Consider the following 15,118-nt stretch of genomic DNA (forward strand, 5'->3'; position numbering starts at 1 on the left):
CGTTTTTGATGTCTGGGTAGCATTTATAACTGCAGACATAATGGGTAATTAGAAAGTGAGAAACCCATGAGTATTTAATAACATGGCCAACATTCAGATCTGATTTAACTATATAGAGTGAGTCGCCTCCAGCCGATTTATAATTTTATTCATTAATAAGAGAAACCAAAATTTGCTCTTATTAATGGCTTCTATAAAGCATTCTTATATGATTTATCAACCAATAATAACACCATACTTATAAACCCATTATAAAAGGTTCCTCATTATTCCCATATATTTTATAGGAAATCATATATTAAGGTACATAGATACATTTTAGGAAATAAGTTCCTCTCCACTTCTGCATTAGTGTTCCAGCTTTATTTGTGTAAATATCTACACCTTTCAATGCACTTGGGATTACAATCAGCCAGTTCAGTCAATAAGACAGTAATTACAAAATACCATATCAATGATGTCTAAACTTTACATGTGTCACTCTGGATAAAAAAAATACAAACAAAAATAAGATTGTATAAGAGTACATTTTTGTAAGAGGACATTGTAGTAAAAGTAGTCTTTTCTTTGATTTGGTGTTAACATGGAATGCAATGACGGCATCAGAAAGAGGCAGTGAACGCAGCAGCCTTGAATCAAAGTGATGTTCCTTAATAATCCAGGAGCTGAAGGCAAGAGTCAAAAGGGAATATGTGGTCCTTTTCAACGTAGGGCACTAAGAAATTTTACTCCAACTTGTTTTCAAGCAGGTCCTACTGATAAAAAACCAAAACAAAAAAACAAAAAACAAATACATTTTATATTTCTGTGGCCACCGGAGACAAAACTTTAGAGAGGACACAACACAAATTCCTAGTCTTTGCACATTTACAACGGACTTGATGGATTTGATCTCATAACTGTAGAACATGTATCATCAAGTGTGAGAAATCTGAAAGAAGACTATATTACTCAATATGGGAGTCATGTTCTTGGCACAGAGGGTCGAGGTGGTTACACCTGCAGCATTTGCCAAATATCTAAGAAAACAGTTCAGATCCTTGTTTGGTTATCCCAGACAAACAGGCAGTGAACAGTAGTCATAATAGTTCAGCCTGTCAAGTCATTCGTACAGAATCATGACACATTTGAGACACACACACAGTACTGGCAGTGGAGTGCGAACAGTTATAACTTTGGTAATGACCACAAACACACAAGAGAAAAATGTCCAGCATTTGTAAATACTATACACATTAGCTCAATTGAAAACAATACTGATAGAATGGACTTTTCTGCCCTTTCTAAGGCCACTGGAATAAATAGAATAAAACTAGTTTGAGAACTGCACTTCAGTTATTGCTCGGGATTTAATATCAGTGATCACAGGATGCATGCTCAACTGCACATGTGACGTATATGTTGGAGCTGGCAGGCCTTACTGGAGGAATGACAACATCCTGTTTTGCCTTGCAGCTGGTGTATCACCTATAATGATTGTTCTAACAGGTCAACCATCTGGACAGGCTGGCTTGACATTTTCAAAAGCATTCAAGTCTCAGAGAAATGTTGTAAACAGTGGGGGAAGTCTGAGAATGCGGTAACAGTCAAAAGTCTTCAGATCATCCCTCAGATCATCCTCAGGGACGAAACCATCTCTGGCCGTCCACTGTGGGAACAACATATCTGTGCGCCCTGACGGCTCAGGGTCGCTGCATGTCCTATGCCTTCCTGTTCATGATGGTCCACTCTGGAAGTGTGTGTTTGCAGGTATTGTTGGTATTTTTTTAGTGATTAAGCGTCTGTCTCACTGGAGTGGATTATCAAACACAGAGTCTGGTAGAACAGAGATCTTCAGCTTCTTCTCTGGCCAACTGTACTCCTTTGGTAACTTTGTCTATAGAAAGTGAAAGGATGTACAAGGTTAAATGGGCAGGCAGGTTGAAGAAAACCAAACTGAAAATAAAAGTTAAAGTACAGGGTTTTTTTTTTTAACTTACCTCCTCACGAGTGTTAAGTTCCTGTAAATCCCCAAGCATCTGCTCCACGAACTCTTCAGTCAACAATATCTATACAGGAAGAACAGAAAATCAAAAACATACATTAAATATGAAAGCACAGCATGGAAACTGAGTTTATGAGTGTGTGTGTGTGTGTGTGTGTGTGTGTGTGTGTGTGTGTGTATATACCTGAAGCCAGGGGCCGTGGGCAGCATATGGATGCTCCTCAGTAGCAAAAGCTCCTTCAACTCCCGTAGACACAAATGTAATGGCTGTGTCTCCATTGATACTTTTGTAAGTAAAATGTCTCCCATGGAGCAACCGGCCCCTGTAAAAGAGTAAATACAGTACAGCATAAACTGCAAAGGCCATTACAAGTGTATCAGGGTGAGTTTTCATCTATTTTGGCCATAAATGAGTATTTTTCTTTCCAACAATTGCGATCGAGCTTATTCAAAGCTTTTTTTGTGATTTAGTGAAGTTTTAAAGAATTTCCTGTTGAAGGTAGACAATGTAAGAACAAATATTTTTGCACAATATTATGAATCAGAATTAAAATTGATGTTATGATGCTTTGCAATAAAATCTATCAACTGAAATGACCAAGGAAATTGGATAGTGATGAAAATTTCTATGTAGTCTTTATATGACAGAAATCTTAACATGGGTCTGTTGCATAGTGTGACATTCTCACAACCTTTAACAACACAGCTTGTAGACAACATTTGACAGTCACACTCTGCCAATATCACATAACCGGGACCTTTACAACCCCCACACATCTCTCCCTCTCTCACACACAAAGGTCTCTCTGTAAACTAACTCTGGTCTTGTTCTTTCTTCAAATACAGATTTACACAAAGTGGGTTCAACCATGTCTCCTGTCTGTGCAGAGGAGCTTTTATAAAAACCATACACTTCCTATAGGACTAATTGGAGTTCTTGTTTTGATGTTATTTTGTCTGCAAAAATTAAAAACCTTTCTTATGTCTGTGAAAGTTAAACATAATTTTAAAATCCTAGATTTAATGCAACCAATCATGACCTTTGACCTTTTAAGACCTTTCGAAACACTTGTGGTTGTGTAACAGGTGCCAGCCATTGTGCGTGAACTGTGTTGACTCCAGTGATTTAATTATGGTATCAATGTACAGTAGTAACCTTGGCTCACCTCCTTTGGTTAAGGATCTGAAAAGAGGTAAAAATAGTAAATCTATTTACACAAAACCTACCAGGCAAATACAGGTGACCAGAGTCCTTATCCCCTCTTTAGGTTTAAAATGACCATCACTAAGTGAATAAGGGTCACTTTATTCACGTCACAGGTTACATTTATGTTTACTTTGAACATTCAACTTCCTTAAAATGGCGCTGAACATTATAATAACTAGCTAGCCTTTCAATTTTGACAGTTTGAAGTCACATCAAAGCACAAGTATGAAGAGGCAAATCATTGGAGCTGATTTGCAGAAAGTTGCCTTTGAACGTCTGAGAAACTGGCATCATCTGTGTTTTTTGTTCTGGTGTTTTTCTGCCACACCCATCCAACACAAATGTTTGGACTATTTTTTAACTGTCTTATGGACATTCCCGGCGTGTAAATGTCATTTGTGGGTGGGAGGTTTTGTGACGTACCGCAGGCAGAGGGGCAGCAGTGTGCCTGACTCCTGGTTGAATTTCAAATGGACACTCTCCAACTGACGGGTTCGGACCAACTCATGTGGAACAATGGCTGCTGAGCTCTCACTCTCCAAACTGTCTTTCCGACTCCTGAGAAAAAGACAACGAAGAGAAAAGAAAGGTGGAAGGAAAATGTAAGTGAGGAAGTGTGAAATGGTACAATCAGCAGTGAGAAACAGCTGGTGTGAAGGAAGCAGTTCCTTGGCCTGTGTCTGCATATGGGAGTGTACAGACACAGATTTCACAACTCCTCTCACAAAACTGATACCTGACTCTGCAACAGACGCAACAACTTCCACAGAAAAATAGCTACAGGATAGTGACAAACCATCATATTATGCTGGTAGCTAAGAAACAATGGTGATAAAAGGTCAGATGTCAAATATGCTGTGAGTCACTGCATATGGTGGAAGGAGTCATCCTGGTGAAACCCTTGTACTGAGGTGAACCCATGTTAATGTGTGTGTGTGTTGGTGTGTGGGAGGAACACTCACTGGGGTCTCTCGTGGCTCTGCCTCTGGCTGCTGATGGGTGGTAGTGCTGCCTTGCTGTTAAACTCCAGTCCTTTTCTCAGGGTCTCCCTGATCTGCTCTGTGTCTGTCAACACACAAATATCAGCATGGAAATATCCCACCATGCACTGCAGACAGCATACGCACAGATTGGTTAAGCGTTCTTGGAAATGCTCAGTCTACTCTTTTGTTCCTTTGGGACTTGGTATACCTTTGTCTGAGAGCCTGCGTGGCTGTGATCCTATGCAGATGGATCGGCTGTCCTCCTCATCCTCTGGCGGTCGACTGAGATCATCCCACACACACTTGGCGCTGACCCCACTCAGGTTAGAGCCCTCTGTCTCGATACCCTGGTCCACTCTCTCCTGCTTAGATGAGCAAGAAATATACGCAATCATTAACACTAGCTCACGTAAAACTCATAAGAGGTTAACATTTTCAGAAATATTAACACAGCATGCATTTTTTTGCGTTAACAGAGGGCACTAAATCAGATAACATACAAGTAATCGATTATCAAAATAGCGGGCAATTTACTGTTGGTGCACACGACAACACAGCCAGACTGATGCTGTCTATAACTTTAAATCACACACACACTCAGCCCCCCCTGAGCTGGGAAAGTTTACGTGCGTTCCTTTATGGGGTCTGATCTGTTAGTAAGTCGAAGACTACTGAACAGCCAGACAACGCAGACTTAGCCAGGTGGAAAATTGTTTCAACAGCACACTTCATGATTGATGTTTAAATGTACATGTTTTTTCGTTAGGGAGTGAAGTTGTGCACAGAACACATCTACACAGAGGGATAGTGTTCTCAAAGCTGAGCAAACATTTTTGATGTGGTTCGTCCTTTGGCAATCTTTTGGGTCCACATTCTAATTCTAATGTTGGAGAAAAGTCCAAGTTTATAATTGTAAAAGATTTGAGTGATCTGATGACTTTGTGAGTTCTGAGAAAAACAAATAATCAAACCAACCATGCCCCTGTTGGCCAGAGACAAAGAGAGGAAAGAACACAGAGATGCCAAGGACAGTAATGAACAGTTAAATGATATCCAGTAAAACATAAAAAAATTCTGTCTATGTTCATATAAGCTGAACACAAAGTGAAATCTGCTGAAACTGAAGGTGAATCACTTAACAAGAACATGGAATGTATTGTCTCTGATTGCCTCAACCGAGGAGTGCATATTGATTCACAAGAAAAGAGGATCAATTCTTTGGAAATACTTAGTTAGCTTGACTACTTGGCAGATGAGTTGGATTCTCATAAGAAAAGCAGGCCTATAATATTTAAGCAGTTGGCAGCTGTGGAACATATGATCACCCATTCTCTCACATTGCATAAAGGCAATATAGTGCGCTTTGCTGATTGTGAGAACTTAATAAAGCCTTACTTGTAGGTGTGGGTCGATGTCAAAAATGGTCTCCCCTCTCCTCATGTCTGTGATTAGCCAGGGGCCACCAGCTCTGTACACAGGATGATCATCAACATTAGTCCAGGTTTGCATTAACCTCAAGTTAAACACACAAAGTTAATAAATGGACAAGAAACTACCTCATTTTACTTTGCTACTCACAATGTGTTTGTCGACTGAGCTCCATGCATTTCACAGTGGAGTGGCAATGATTTGACTTTTTTTCTGTTTTCACTTCAGTTCACACACAAAAGACAGATAATGACTTGAAGAATGTGTCAAATTACATTTACTATACATCTAAACGATGAGTTTCTTATCACACAATAGAATTTCATAGACTGCCATTAACATAGCAATTCTAAGCTATAAAACAGAACTAACGTTACTAGGTCGAACTAATCAACAATCGCTTATGAAACAAAGTTAAGCAAAAAGGTAAACCCTATGAGAAATGGCATAGCCCAATATCTAAAGTATGATTTTAAAACCTAAAAGACACATGGTATAATAGTAAACGGAGTGCATTTAAATAGTGCTTTTCTTGTCTTGATGTCCAGTCAAAGCACTTTACACTACAAATCACATTCACCCAAGAACATGCAGAAGAGGAGCTAGGGATCGAACCACTGACAACCCACTGTATCTCCTTAGCCACAGCCACCCCAGCTCAATCGAGTCGAATCATGTGCGAATACACAGATATACTCACACTTTGACTCCACGCATCAGCTCCAGGATGCCTTGACCGTTCCACTGTTGGGCTGCCTGCAGCTCCTCTGTGCATACACCCACAATCTACAAGAGACAGTGCAGAGCGTGGGGAGGTTGTCTACAATCATGTTACTTTCTGAGTCTTTCCCACTATTGTTGCTGCACTTATTTTGATTAGTTACAAAAAAAAAAAAAAAAAAAAACTGTTGATCTGCCAGTCTCCCGTTGCCATAGGACTCATCAAACACACATACACATACTCACTTTTCTTAAACTTAAAGGACAGATGAGTGTAGAAACACTGTTGTGCTTCAAAGATCTATTATTTGGCCGGACAATGAAACTCTACTTTGATTAGTTTTTTTCTTTCATGTGTTTTTATTATTTTAGTTTGGAATTTTGGCCAATATGAAATAAATTTTACAGTAACTCCTGCATTTTCATCACTGATATTAAATTGGGGGGCTATTGTCATCCTCATCTCTTCTAATGCTTGTCCATGCTTTGTCCAGAGCCTTTAATTTAGTAGGAAAAACAACCCTACAAGTGCGTGATGTGAAGTTATTTACTGTGTGAATACCACATATTTGAACTCACCTGGAGAAAGCTCAATGAACCAAACGGCGTTTGAATTGGTTGCATCTGTGGGTCCTCTGTAAGCAACATATGTTGGATACGAGATTCACTGTTGTCTAGTGGATTGTGCCACGATACATGGTCGCCACTACAAAATGTGTTTTCTGTGGAAGAGAGAACAAACAGAGACATGGAGTATGACAAAATATTTGATTTCAAGTCCTCTGAAATACACACACTCTGATTGCATTTGGCCCAGGGATGAAAAACATGTCCTCTCCAACGTTTCATTATTCACAGCACAGAATGGCTGAGGGGAAGTTACAGTAACAGGAAAAGAGGGGATAAAGATCAGCAAAGAATGAGAATGACTAAGAGAGTGAGAGAAATGAAATCAAAACCCAACTGTGGCAAAAAAAAAACCCCAAAAAAAACTACATTTCCATCTGAGGAATCTGCTTGGGAGGTAACATCCACCCAGTCCAGATTTGCTGCAGGAGAAAAGTGAGGGGGATGATGGCCAGGAATCAGCATTCATTTAGCTCAGGGGCCCAGCCCACCCACGCGCAAATTGACCCCAGCTGGAGAGCAGAGAAGGGTTGGGTGGAAAAGAGAGGGTAGCCTGAGGAGAATAGCCTTCTTCTCTTTCTGCATGGTTTTTAAATGCCCCCTCCATTCTCAATCACACTTTGTTGTGTAGGTTATATACACAACTGAAGGATTTAAAGAACTTAGCAGAACAGTTTATACAGATTTCTCTTACACACAGTACACATTCACACACTGCAACAGTGCTCTTGTTTGCCATCCATAAAAACAATCCTATTAAAATGGTAAAAGGAAAGAAAGGGGAAATTAGACTTCCTGTCAATACCCAGAGCTCCAACAAACATAAATGATGTACCCAAAACTTATGACCTTTGCCAAAAACAGACTCCTCTATTCATGGATGTTTACATGTATCTGTGGAATTACATGCTACCTTTACAAAGAAAACATTCCTCACATTCACAAAGACGAGAAAAGGTGGCATGGTAACCGCAGCCAAAAGGGAGTTGATCTATCAAAACCAATGCAGATAAATCATTGACTAGTCTATTAACAAATGGTGACTGAATGAAAAACGCAATCATTACTCTTTGACAAAAGTTTCTGGTTGAAGGGTGAAGAATGTGGAGCTGCAACAACAACGGCTTAATCTGTCAGATATTTTATCCATTAATCAGAAGAATATCATAACATTAAATCATAAACAATACTTCCAGAGCCCAACTTAATTTCAATCAAAACTGCTTGTCTAACTAATAACTAAAATTAAAACTAAACCATTTTTAGTTTGATAAATCTAAAAAGCTCCTCTGTCACAAGAACACTGAGTAGTGTATGCATTGTCCTATTTCTTGTTCAAAGTAATGTGCACTATAATGTCATTTAAGATTACATAACTTGCCTTGACCTTGTGTTTTAATTGGTTGCTTACTCCATGCAAAGATGCAAGAACTTTGTTTTGTGTTTTTAATGCTGTGCTCTCACCTGACTGGAACACGTAGCGAGCCAAGCCTTGCATGAGTTCAGCTGGCCAGGTTGGTGGCGCTGTCTCTCCCATTTCTCTTTTCAGTCTAAAGGTGAGCTCAAAACCAAACCCACTGGGTCCGTCTGCCCCTGTGAATCTGACACACACACACACACACACACACACACACACACACACACACACACACACACACACACACACACACACCAGCAACAGCACTTTTATTCTCTCTTATATGTATGGGTCATTAAAATTCTACTACTTGTCAATATCAACAACACACTTCACAATAATAGCATAGGATATACCAATTATCATAATTTTTCAAAATTTCAAATGAATCCAAATTAAAAAACATTTAATTCAGGAAGCTCTTCATCTATGACATCAAATGTGTGTTGAACTTGCCCCAACTCCCCTGAGCAACTGGAAGTCAAGTTGTTAGATTAATGTACTTACTCATGAACCCTATTATCCCCATACAGGTCACTCAGTCCAAAGCTGACATAGTGCCAATGCTCCTGGATGTCCTGAGCTGGACAGCCCATATTCCTATACATACTGATGTAGTCTAACGGGTCTGGTCCCCCTAACCTGTGAGAAGCATAAAATGAAAACCAAATCAGCCATATCAAGCTTTGTTTTTCTGTCAATGGACCGCATTACTCCTCAGTTCACTCATGTACACACCGCTGGCTTACCTGGGAGGCAATAACTTTTATCCAAGTGGTGACTTAGATTCAAATTAACATATTTTAATTAAGATAGTATACCCTGGTACTGAAACCTCAAACTCCACAAAAAAGCAGCAGTTTCTTTAAGTTTGGTTCCTGGATTTAATTGGCAGAAACGTTAGCTTGGCAGCTAAGCTAACTGTTGGCTAAACATTTACCCATCACTACATTAACTTGTCCCACAAACCCAGCGCCTGCAGATGTGTCAGACCAGCCAACAACAGAACAGGGTACCCACCAGTATTTAACGATGGCTGTTACTTGAAGAGGGTTGGCTTGCTCGGGGTAGAGTCGCCGGCATTCCCCGTAGATAGCCTGCAGTCCGGGGGGAAACAGCGGCACCAGTCCGTGGGCTTGAGCACCACTGGTAGGCCGTACCTCATCCATGCCACGGCCTCGAACAAATCTGGTTATTCTATTAAAAGAAACAACGCGAATGCAGTTATCTTCCTCTACTTACAGCCAGATCAACGAAAAGAGACAAAACTAAACCATATATAGGCTTTACACTAGCAATGCTGTCCGACAGTAAACAGTTTTAACTCGGTTCGTTGTGCTACACTCAGCAGGGACCCAGCCTGTTGCTCGTCCTCTACAAAAAAATAACTATTCAGCTATTGGTTCGACGAAGGTCCTGACGTAATTGACAGACGGCAGTAATAACCAATAGGAAAGGCGGTTTATGTTTGTGCGAATTTTTAGATGATTCTGATTGGCTGATACACTGTCAATCAAGCAGAAGGGAAGACCGGATTTTAGGGTCGGGGCCAGGTCGGGACTTCAAAGTGTTTCAGTGGCCAAATAATGAATGCATAGGCCAAATTGATCTTCGAAGCAAAGCTAAAAGCTAAAAAATGCCCCACTTAAGTCCTGCATTCAAAAAAATGTACTTAAATAGTCTAACAGTAGACAAGTGTAATCAGTAAATGTACTTAAAGTTTCAAATCTAAAGAATTCATTCCGCATAAAGATGGCTTTTGTGAGAATATACTAATATCTGTTATATCATCAGGTTGTAAAAAGTGATGCATTAATGTGCATGCACAATTTTAGGGTTGTAGTTGGTTGAGGTGGAGCTAATTTTAACTCAGTGTTGGGTTGTTTAATCTGTAAGAATGCGTCGTATAATCTGATAATCCAGTAAACATGATAATCAGCAAAGAAAAATTTGAGAAAATATGTCCCTCTGGAATGCAGTAGGTTATTAAGTAATTTGAAATGGAGATATGCAAGTAAAGCACAAACACCTCAAAACTGTACTTAGGTAAAGTATTTAAGTAAATATACTATAATAATATATTCATTACTTTCCACCACTGCAACTAACATTACTGTATTACATGCCATTTTGGCTTTTCTAGTTTAGACATCTTTTTTAATTTCAATATGGTTTCATAAACTCTTAGTCCAGAAAGTGAAACATTTCATTTGTGCAGTTAGTCTCTAGTAAACATTTCATCCGAGTAAGTGTAACAAGGGGCTCTCAAACCAGAGCATTTAAGTGTCTGTTAATTTCAGTCAAAATCTGCCTGAGCAACATCATTAATTTGAGGATGTTATAGCCAAGAAGTCAACACGACATGCAGTGGCTGGATTATTGATCTTTCCACTGTATGCTGGAAATTAGTATTGTGTGTTGTGTATGTTTTGAATAAAAATCCTACATGAAACTAATTTTTATAGAACTAGAAACGAACTATCTGGAATGTTGATATGAAAGTGCTTATCTGCTATTCATTATCAGGATTTAAATCTATCCTGCTTGTTTTTCTGCTGCCTGGATAATGTCATCTTTGGGCCACGTGACAGAGGCCTTATTGTTTCCCACATGAGTGATAACAAGAAATAAATGCCAATTTATTCAATGAAATGTATCTATTTCAGAATGATTGAAATATCCATCAGCAGACACTTATCATGAGAAAAAAAACGACATGCTGAGCTGTGGAGCATGAGGGTGTTTTTTATTACTTCCCTCATAAAAGATAATTATGGTGCTGCCATCTTTTCCACAATGCTGAATGTAAGAGTAGAGCAATGACAATGAAGCATAGTTTTATTTATTTTTTATGCTTTTATGAACAGCCAACAGGGTCAGCAGGGTGTTGGCCATTCTTCACACGTTTCCTCTTTATCCCTTGATTTCCTCATGTTACTTTGTTACATGCTACAGCAGAGCATGTTTCTATTATACAGTGGTACAATACCGGCCGCCTTTTTCTGCCTTTCACCACCACATGTTATACACCTCCATATCTGGATGCCAGAAATCCAGGATTCAAACATGATGGTAAAGAATCAAACCACTGTGGGCCTTCTCCTGTGGTAGCTTTAGCCCATGTGGTAGATTTGGCATCTTTGGTTCCTGTGGTTGAATTTTCACCCAGACCACTATGGCTTTCGCCCCAGAACAGGGTTTGGACTGAGGAAAAACTCTTGGGGGGAGATTGGAAAGGATGTATAGTCCTGTCGTGGCGCTAACAGAGGTTGTCTGGAGGTTCCCATGTAGCGTGCACAACATATCTCAGAATAACTGAGACACAACAGGTACAACAAGAACCACTTTAAACTGGTCTACTATAACTATCTATGATTGAGTCTTCCTCTCCTCAATGTCCATATAACAATATGCTGTTTTATACTTCAGTAGTCTTATCTGGAAATTTTGTTAGATTCCTCATACATATTTCTATTTCAGTTATGTTGTAATTGGAAAGGATATCGGCTGTTGTATCAGATCATGTTGTTTATAGATAATTTGGCTAACTGCCATCACCACGGCCGCAGATTTCATATGACTAGATAAGAGCATGGCAGCCCTTGCATTCTTGTGAGCTCTATAACCTAAATATTGCGATATTTTGAAACTCAGACAAAATATTATGAGAGTTGATAAATTAGAGAGAAACATAACTCACTTTGATTGACTTTATTAACAACATACAATATGGTTAACATTAACTTTGATAAACTTTGATCAGTAATTCAGAAATGTGTTTATTTTACTAGCAGCAATATTATATGCAATTTCAAATGAACTCCATTTGAAAACAGGAAACAATATACTTAAACACACACACAAAAGTAATGCGCCATAAACCCACTCTCTAGCGCTGTGTAGTAAGGGTGAAAAACCAGTACCATGCCAAAAGAACTGAGCCCATAGATGACACCTGAAGATGCCACCATCTATGGAATTCAGTTCTCATAGTAGAGCACTTATCAAAAATGTGGTCCCCTGGAGCCTCTTGATCCTTGAATGGCTTAATCCTTTGATACAGCCGATGTTTCATTATGAATACTCTTTTCAACTCATCTATCTATTCCCAATGTATTAATGAAATAAAACCAAAATGACGCTGTTATAACCAATATAGCAACATAAAAACTAGAGAAAGAGAAGTAGAAGTAAGACAGATGATAACATGCTGAGCAGCACACTGAGGTTAGGTCACCCAAGACCATACCTATTTCTTAAGAAAAGCAGCGCGACAATGAGATGATATCATCAGCCCTACTTCTTTCATTGGAAGATTGTGCAAGAGGACATGACAGTGCCAACTAAAACTGATCTTAGAAATCAATCAGTAATAGCTGGCTTTTATGTAATACAATAGTGCAATATATAATTTTAAACATACACTTTTTCATAAATTGGCCACAGATGGAGAGGCACTTTATTGTAAGTGAAATAAAACCAACACGGAAAAACAAACCTCCAAAATGCAGTTGTGATTGAATGGATCCAATTCTGTGGTTAGACAGAGCCTATGGAGAGTTTCACGGTCATCTGTGGAATCCAACCATCTTTTCAACCTAAGTATTCCTGGAAATGCTTTGCAACCACTGAAATGAAAGTCTGTCCACTGGGCTGATGCAAGCACTGAATCAGATGGTGGTGATAATGTTCTCCGGTCAAGGCATGAAATGACTCATCAGTTATAGCAGTACACTCCCATGAGAAGAACTCTGGGACGGTGTGATTAATGACGTACAATTGGTCAAACGGTGTCTTCAAACCTTCCAAAGTAAGTTTGACATTAACCGTTGCCCGCTGAATTACAGGATCTCTTCCGTCATCTAAAAAAAAACCTCTCCTTTCGAGGCCTGGAGATAATATTGACAGTGACAGTAGAGAGCGATAATTCCTCAATGTTATCTCAGTCACTGTGGGTTATTCACTTTGGGTGTACATTCTTTTAGGATACATGCAGTAGAGCACAATGATCTGAGGAAGGCCACACCTGAACACATTCAGGAAACTCCTATCTCTCTGGCAGTTGGTTTGGGAAACAACCAGTTCTACAGCCTGTTACTAGACAAAAAAAAAATCCCCCATGAGGACACTAACCCGGTCTTCAAGTGAAACAGCACTCATTCAAATGTAAGATTGGCTAACATAGCATGACAGTGTGATTTTAACATGCTTAATCTGCCAGTGCTCAGAAAATGTGGAAGTTGGTATTTCTTTGTAAGAACTCTTTTTTTTTTTTTTCACCTGTATCAAAAACTTCACAACTTAAAAACATGTCGAAGGTTTGTAGCTTGTATTTTTCATAGGCATATCTGATTTTAAATAAAATGTGCCAGGATTTGACCAGTTTGAAATAGTTTTCTACCTATATACATACCGCAGACAGTCACTGAAGATTTTCTTTTCAGATCCTTGATATATTGGAAATACATCTCCTCATAAAGGCCGCCCAGGGCTGTGCTCTTTCAGAGTCGGGCTTTAGACATGCTTCAGCAGTCCCATCTCAACAGAAGTATGTTTTAGCGTTGAATCAGCAGCAAGTCTTTCCAAGCTGAATGAAGGTACAGTAAGCTATCCCTCCTCTGTTCACCTGCATGTTCTGCTCGCTCTCCCATGTCCTCCAAGTCCCAAGGAAGGATACTACATAATGTCTGACATTCAGAGCAAAGAACCTTAAATACCGCCACCTTTCACATCACCCATCAGCCTCCCTCCCTCCTCTCTATCTGTTTTTCATACACTCCCTCTGTACGGTAAGGCTGAGTGTCACTTCCCAGTAAGAAGGAAACAGTGGGAGTGTACAGCACGCCCCCTCACAGTGAATCAACACATAATAGTTTCTGAGGAAAACCATCTGACTGGCCCTGCCCCCTGTTCCCATAAAGTAAGCAGGGGAAAGGCTGTGTCTACTCGAAGAACCAGGAATTCCCCCACAGGCCATGAACAGCTGTCGAGATGAGAGATGATGACGAAGCGAACACACTGGAAGTTTGCTGGCCAGGCGTATGCAAACAGAAACTGTGTTAGGTGTTTGGTTGTGTGCGTAACAGTGAAATAGCATTTAACACTACAGTATATGTACATAATATGTAATTGGAAATTCTGTCCCCACGCTGTGGGTGTCGAAATGCACGATGTCATGTTTGTGCTGGTGACACCATGTTTCCTAGAAAACAATTTTATCTTTGCTAAATATTATTTATCAGCGGGGCAGTGTATACCACTTGCGTCATGGGCATGTTCAGAATGAGGTCGATTCATGTGAATATTTGTGTAGCTGGAATCATTATTCAGGTGAGGCCTGATAGTGGTGTTTATCGATAACGATGTCTTCCTAAAGTAACTTTATTTGCTTTGTGGTCATAGTCAAACATGACCAGAATGATACTGACCGACTTCGCTCAGATGGACGTGACAGGACTGAATCAGGAAGGTAAAACCCCTGCTTTTACAACAGCCAGCAGATATTCAGTCACCATGTAAAAACCCTATGATTTCCTCATTCTCTTCACCGAGGCACCTCAAATACGAGAAACTTGCCTGAACTTGATGCATACTTCCTCATAAAAATCCCTATCAGATCAATTCAATGGCTTTCCTTGATCTGGATGAAACGGGGATTCCTCGTAGTGTTGGAAAAATTACAGCATAGTTCCCTTCTTGTACTTGGATGCATATTTGCAAGTATTTCCAGGATGTTTATACTCATAATGTGT

General features: G+C 39.6%; 1 protein-coding gene across 7 annotated transcripts; it reads right to left on the reverse strand.

Annotated features, from left to right (window-relative positions):
• Positions 1-348: 348 nt before the first annotated feature.
• Positions 349-14,109, reverse strand: sufu (suppressor of fused homolog (Drosophila)). Of its 7 annotated transcripts, none has more exons than XM_071480698.1 (14): positions 13,780-14,109; positions 9,387-9,563; positions 8,874-9,008; positions 8,414-8,550; positions 6,902-7,044; positions 6,303-6,388; positions 5,753-5,824; positions 5,570-5,642; positions 4,383-4,539; positions 4,154-4,256; positions 3,615-3,749; positions 2,169-2,307; positions 1,980-2,048; positions 349-1,876 (listed from the first exon to the last, which is right to left on the reverse strand). In XM_071480698.1, exons 2-14 carry the CDS (start codon positions 9,533-9,535, stop codon positions 1,787-1,789), a joined length of 1,488 nt encoding a protein of 495 aa, XP_071336799.1. In that variant the 5' UTR covers positions 9,536-9,563; positions 13,780-14,109; the 3' UTR covers positions 349-1,786. The 7 variants fall into 7 exon arrangements, with proteins under 7 accessions (XP_071336799.1, XP_071336800.1, XP_071336801.1 ...); XM_071480699.1 differs by lacking the exon at positions 13,780-14,109 and adding an exon at positions 9,657-9,731; XM_071480700.1 differs by lacking the exon at positions 13,780-14,109 and having other exon boundaries at positions 4,383-4,536; positions 9,387-9,758.
• Positions 14,110-15,118: the final 1,009 nt, after the last annotated feature.

This window comes from Trachinotus anak, unplaced genomic scaffold, assembly GCF_046630095.1.
Source record: "Trachinotus anak isolate AG129_WGS33_773 ecotype Australia unplaced genomic scaffold, CSIRO_AGI_Tana_v1 ptg000007l, whole genome shotgun sequence".
NCBI lineage: Eukaryota > Metazoa > Chordata > Actinopteri > Carangiformes > Carangidae > Trachinotus > Trachinotus anak.

What these genes read in the sequence shown, in the direction of transcription:
- sufu (XM_071480698.1), bottom strand. Translation starts at nt 9,535, where the DNA reads ATGGATGAGGTACGGCCTACCAGTGGTGCTCAAGCCCACGGACTGGTG. An exon ending in GCTCAGTCGACAAACACATT is followed by an intron (nt 5,643 to 5,752) that starts GTGAGTAGCAAA and finishes TCCTGTGTACAG; the next exon opens with AGCTGGTGGCCCCTGGCTAA. An exon ending in CTGCTGCCCCTCTGCCTGCG is followed by an intron (nt 2,308 to 3,614) that starts GTACGTCACAAA and finishes ACTCTTTTACAG; the next exon opens with GGGCCGGTTGCTCCATGGGA.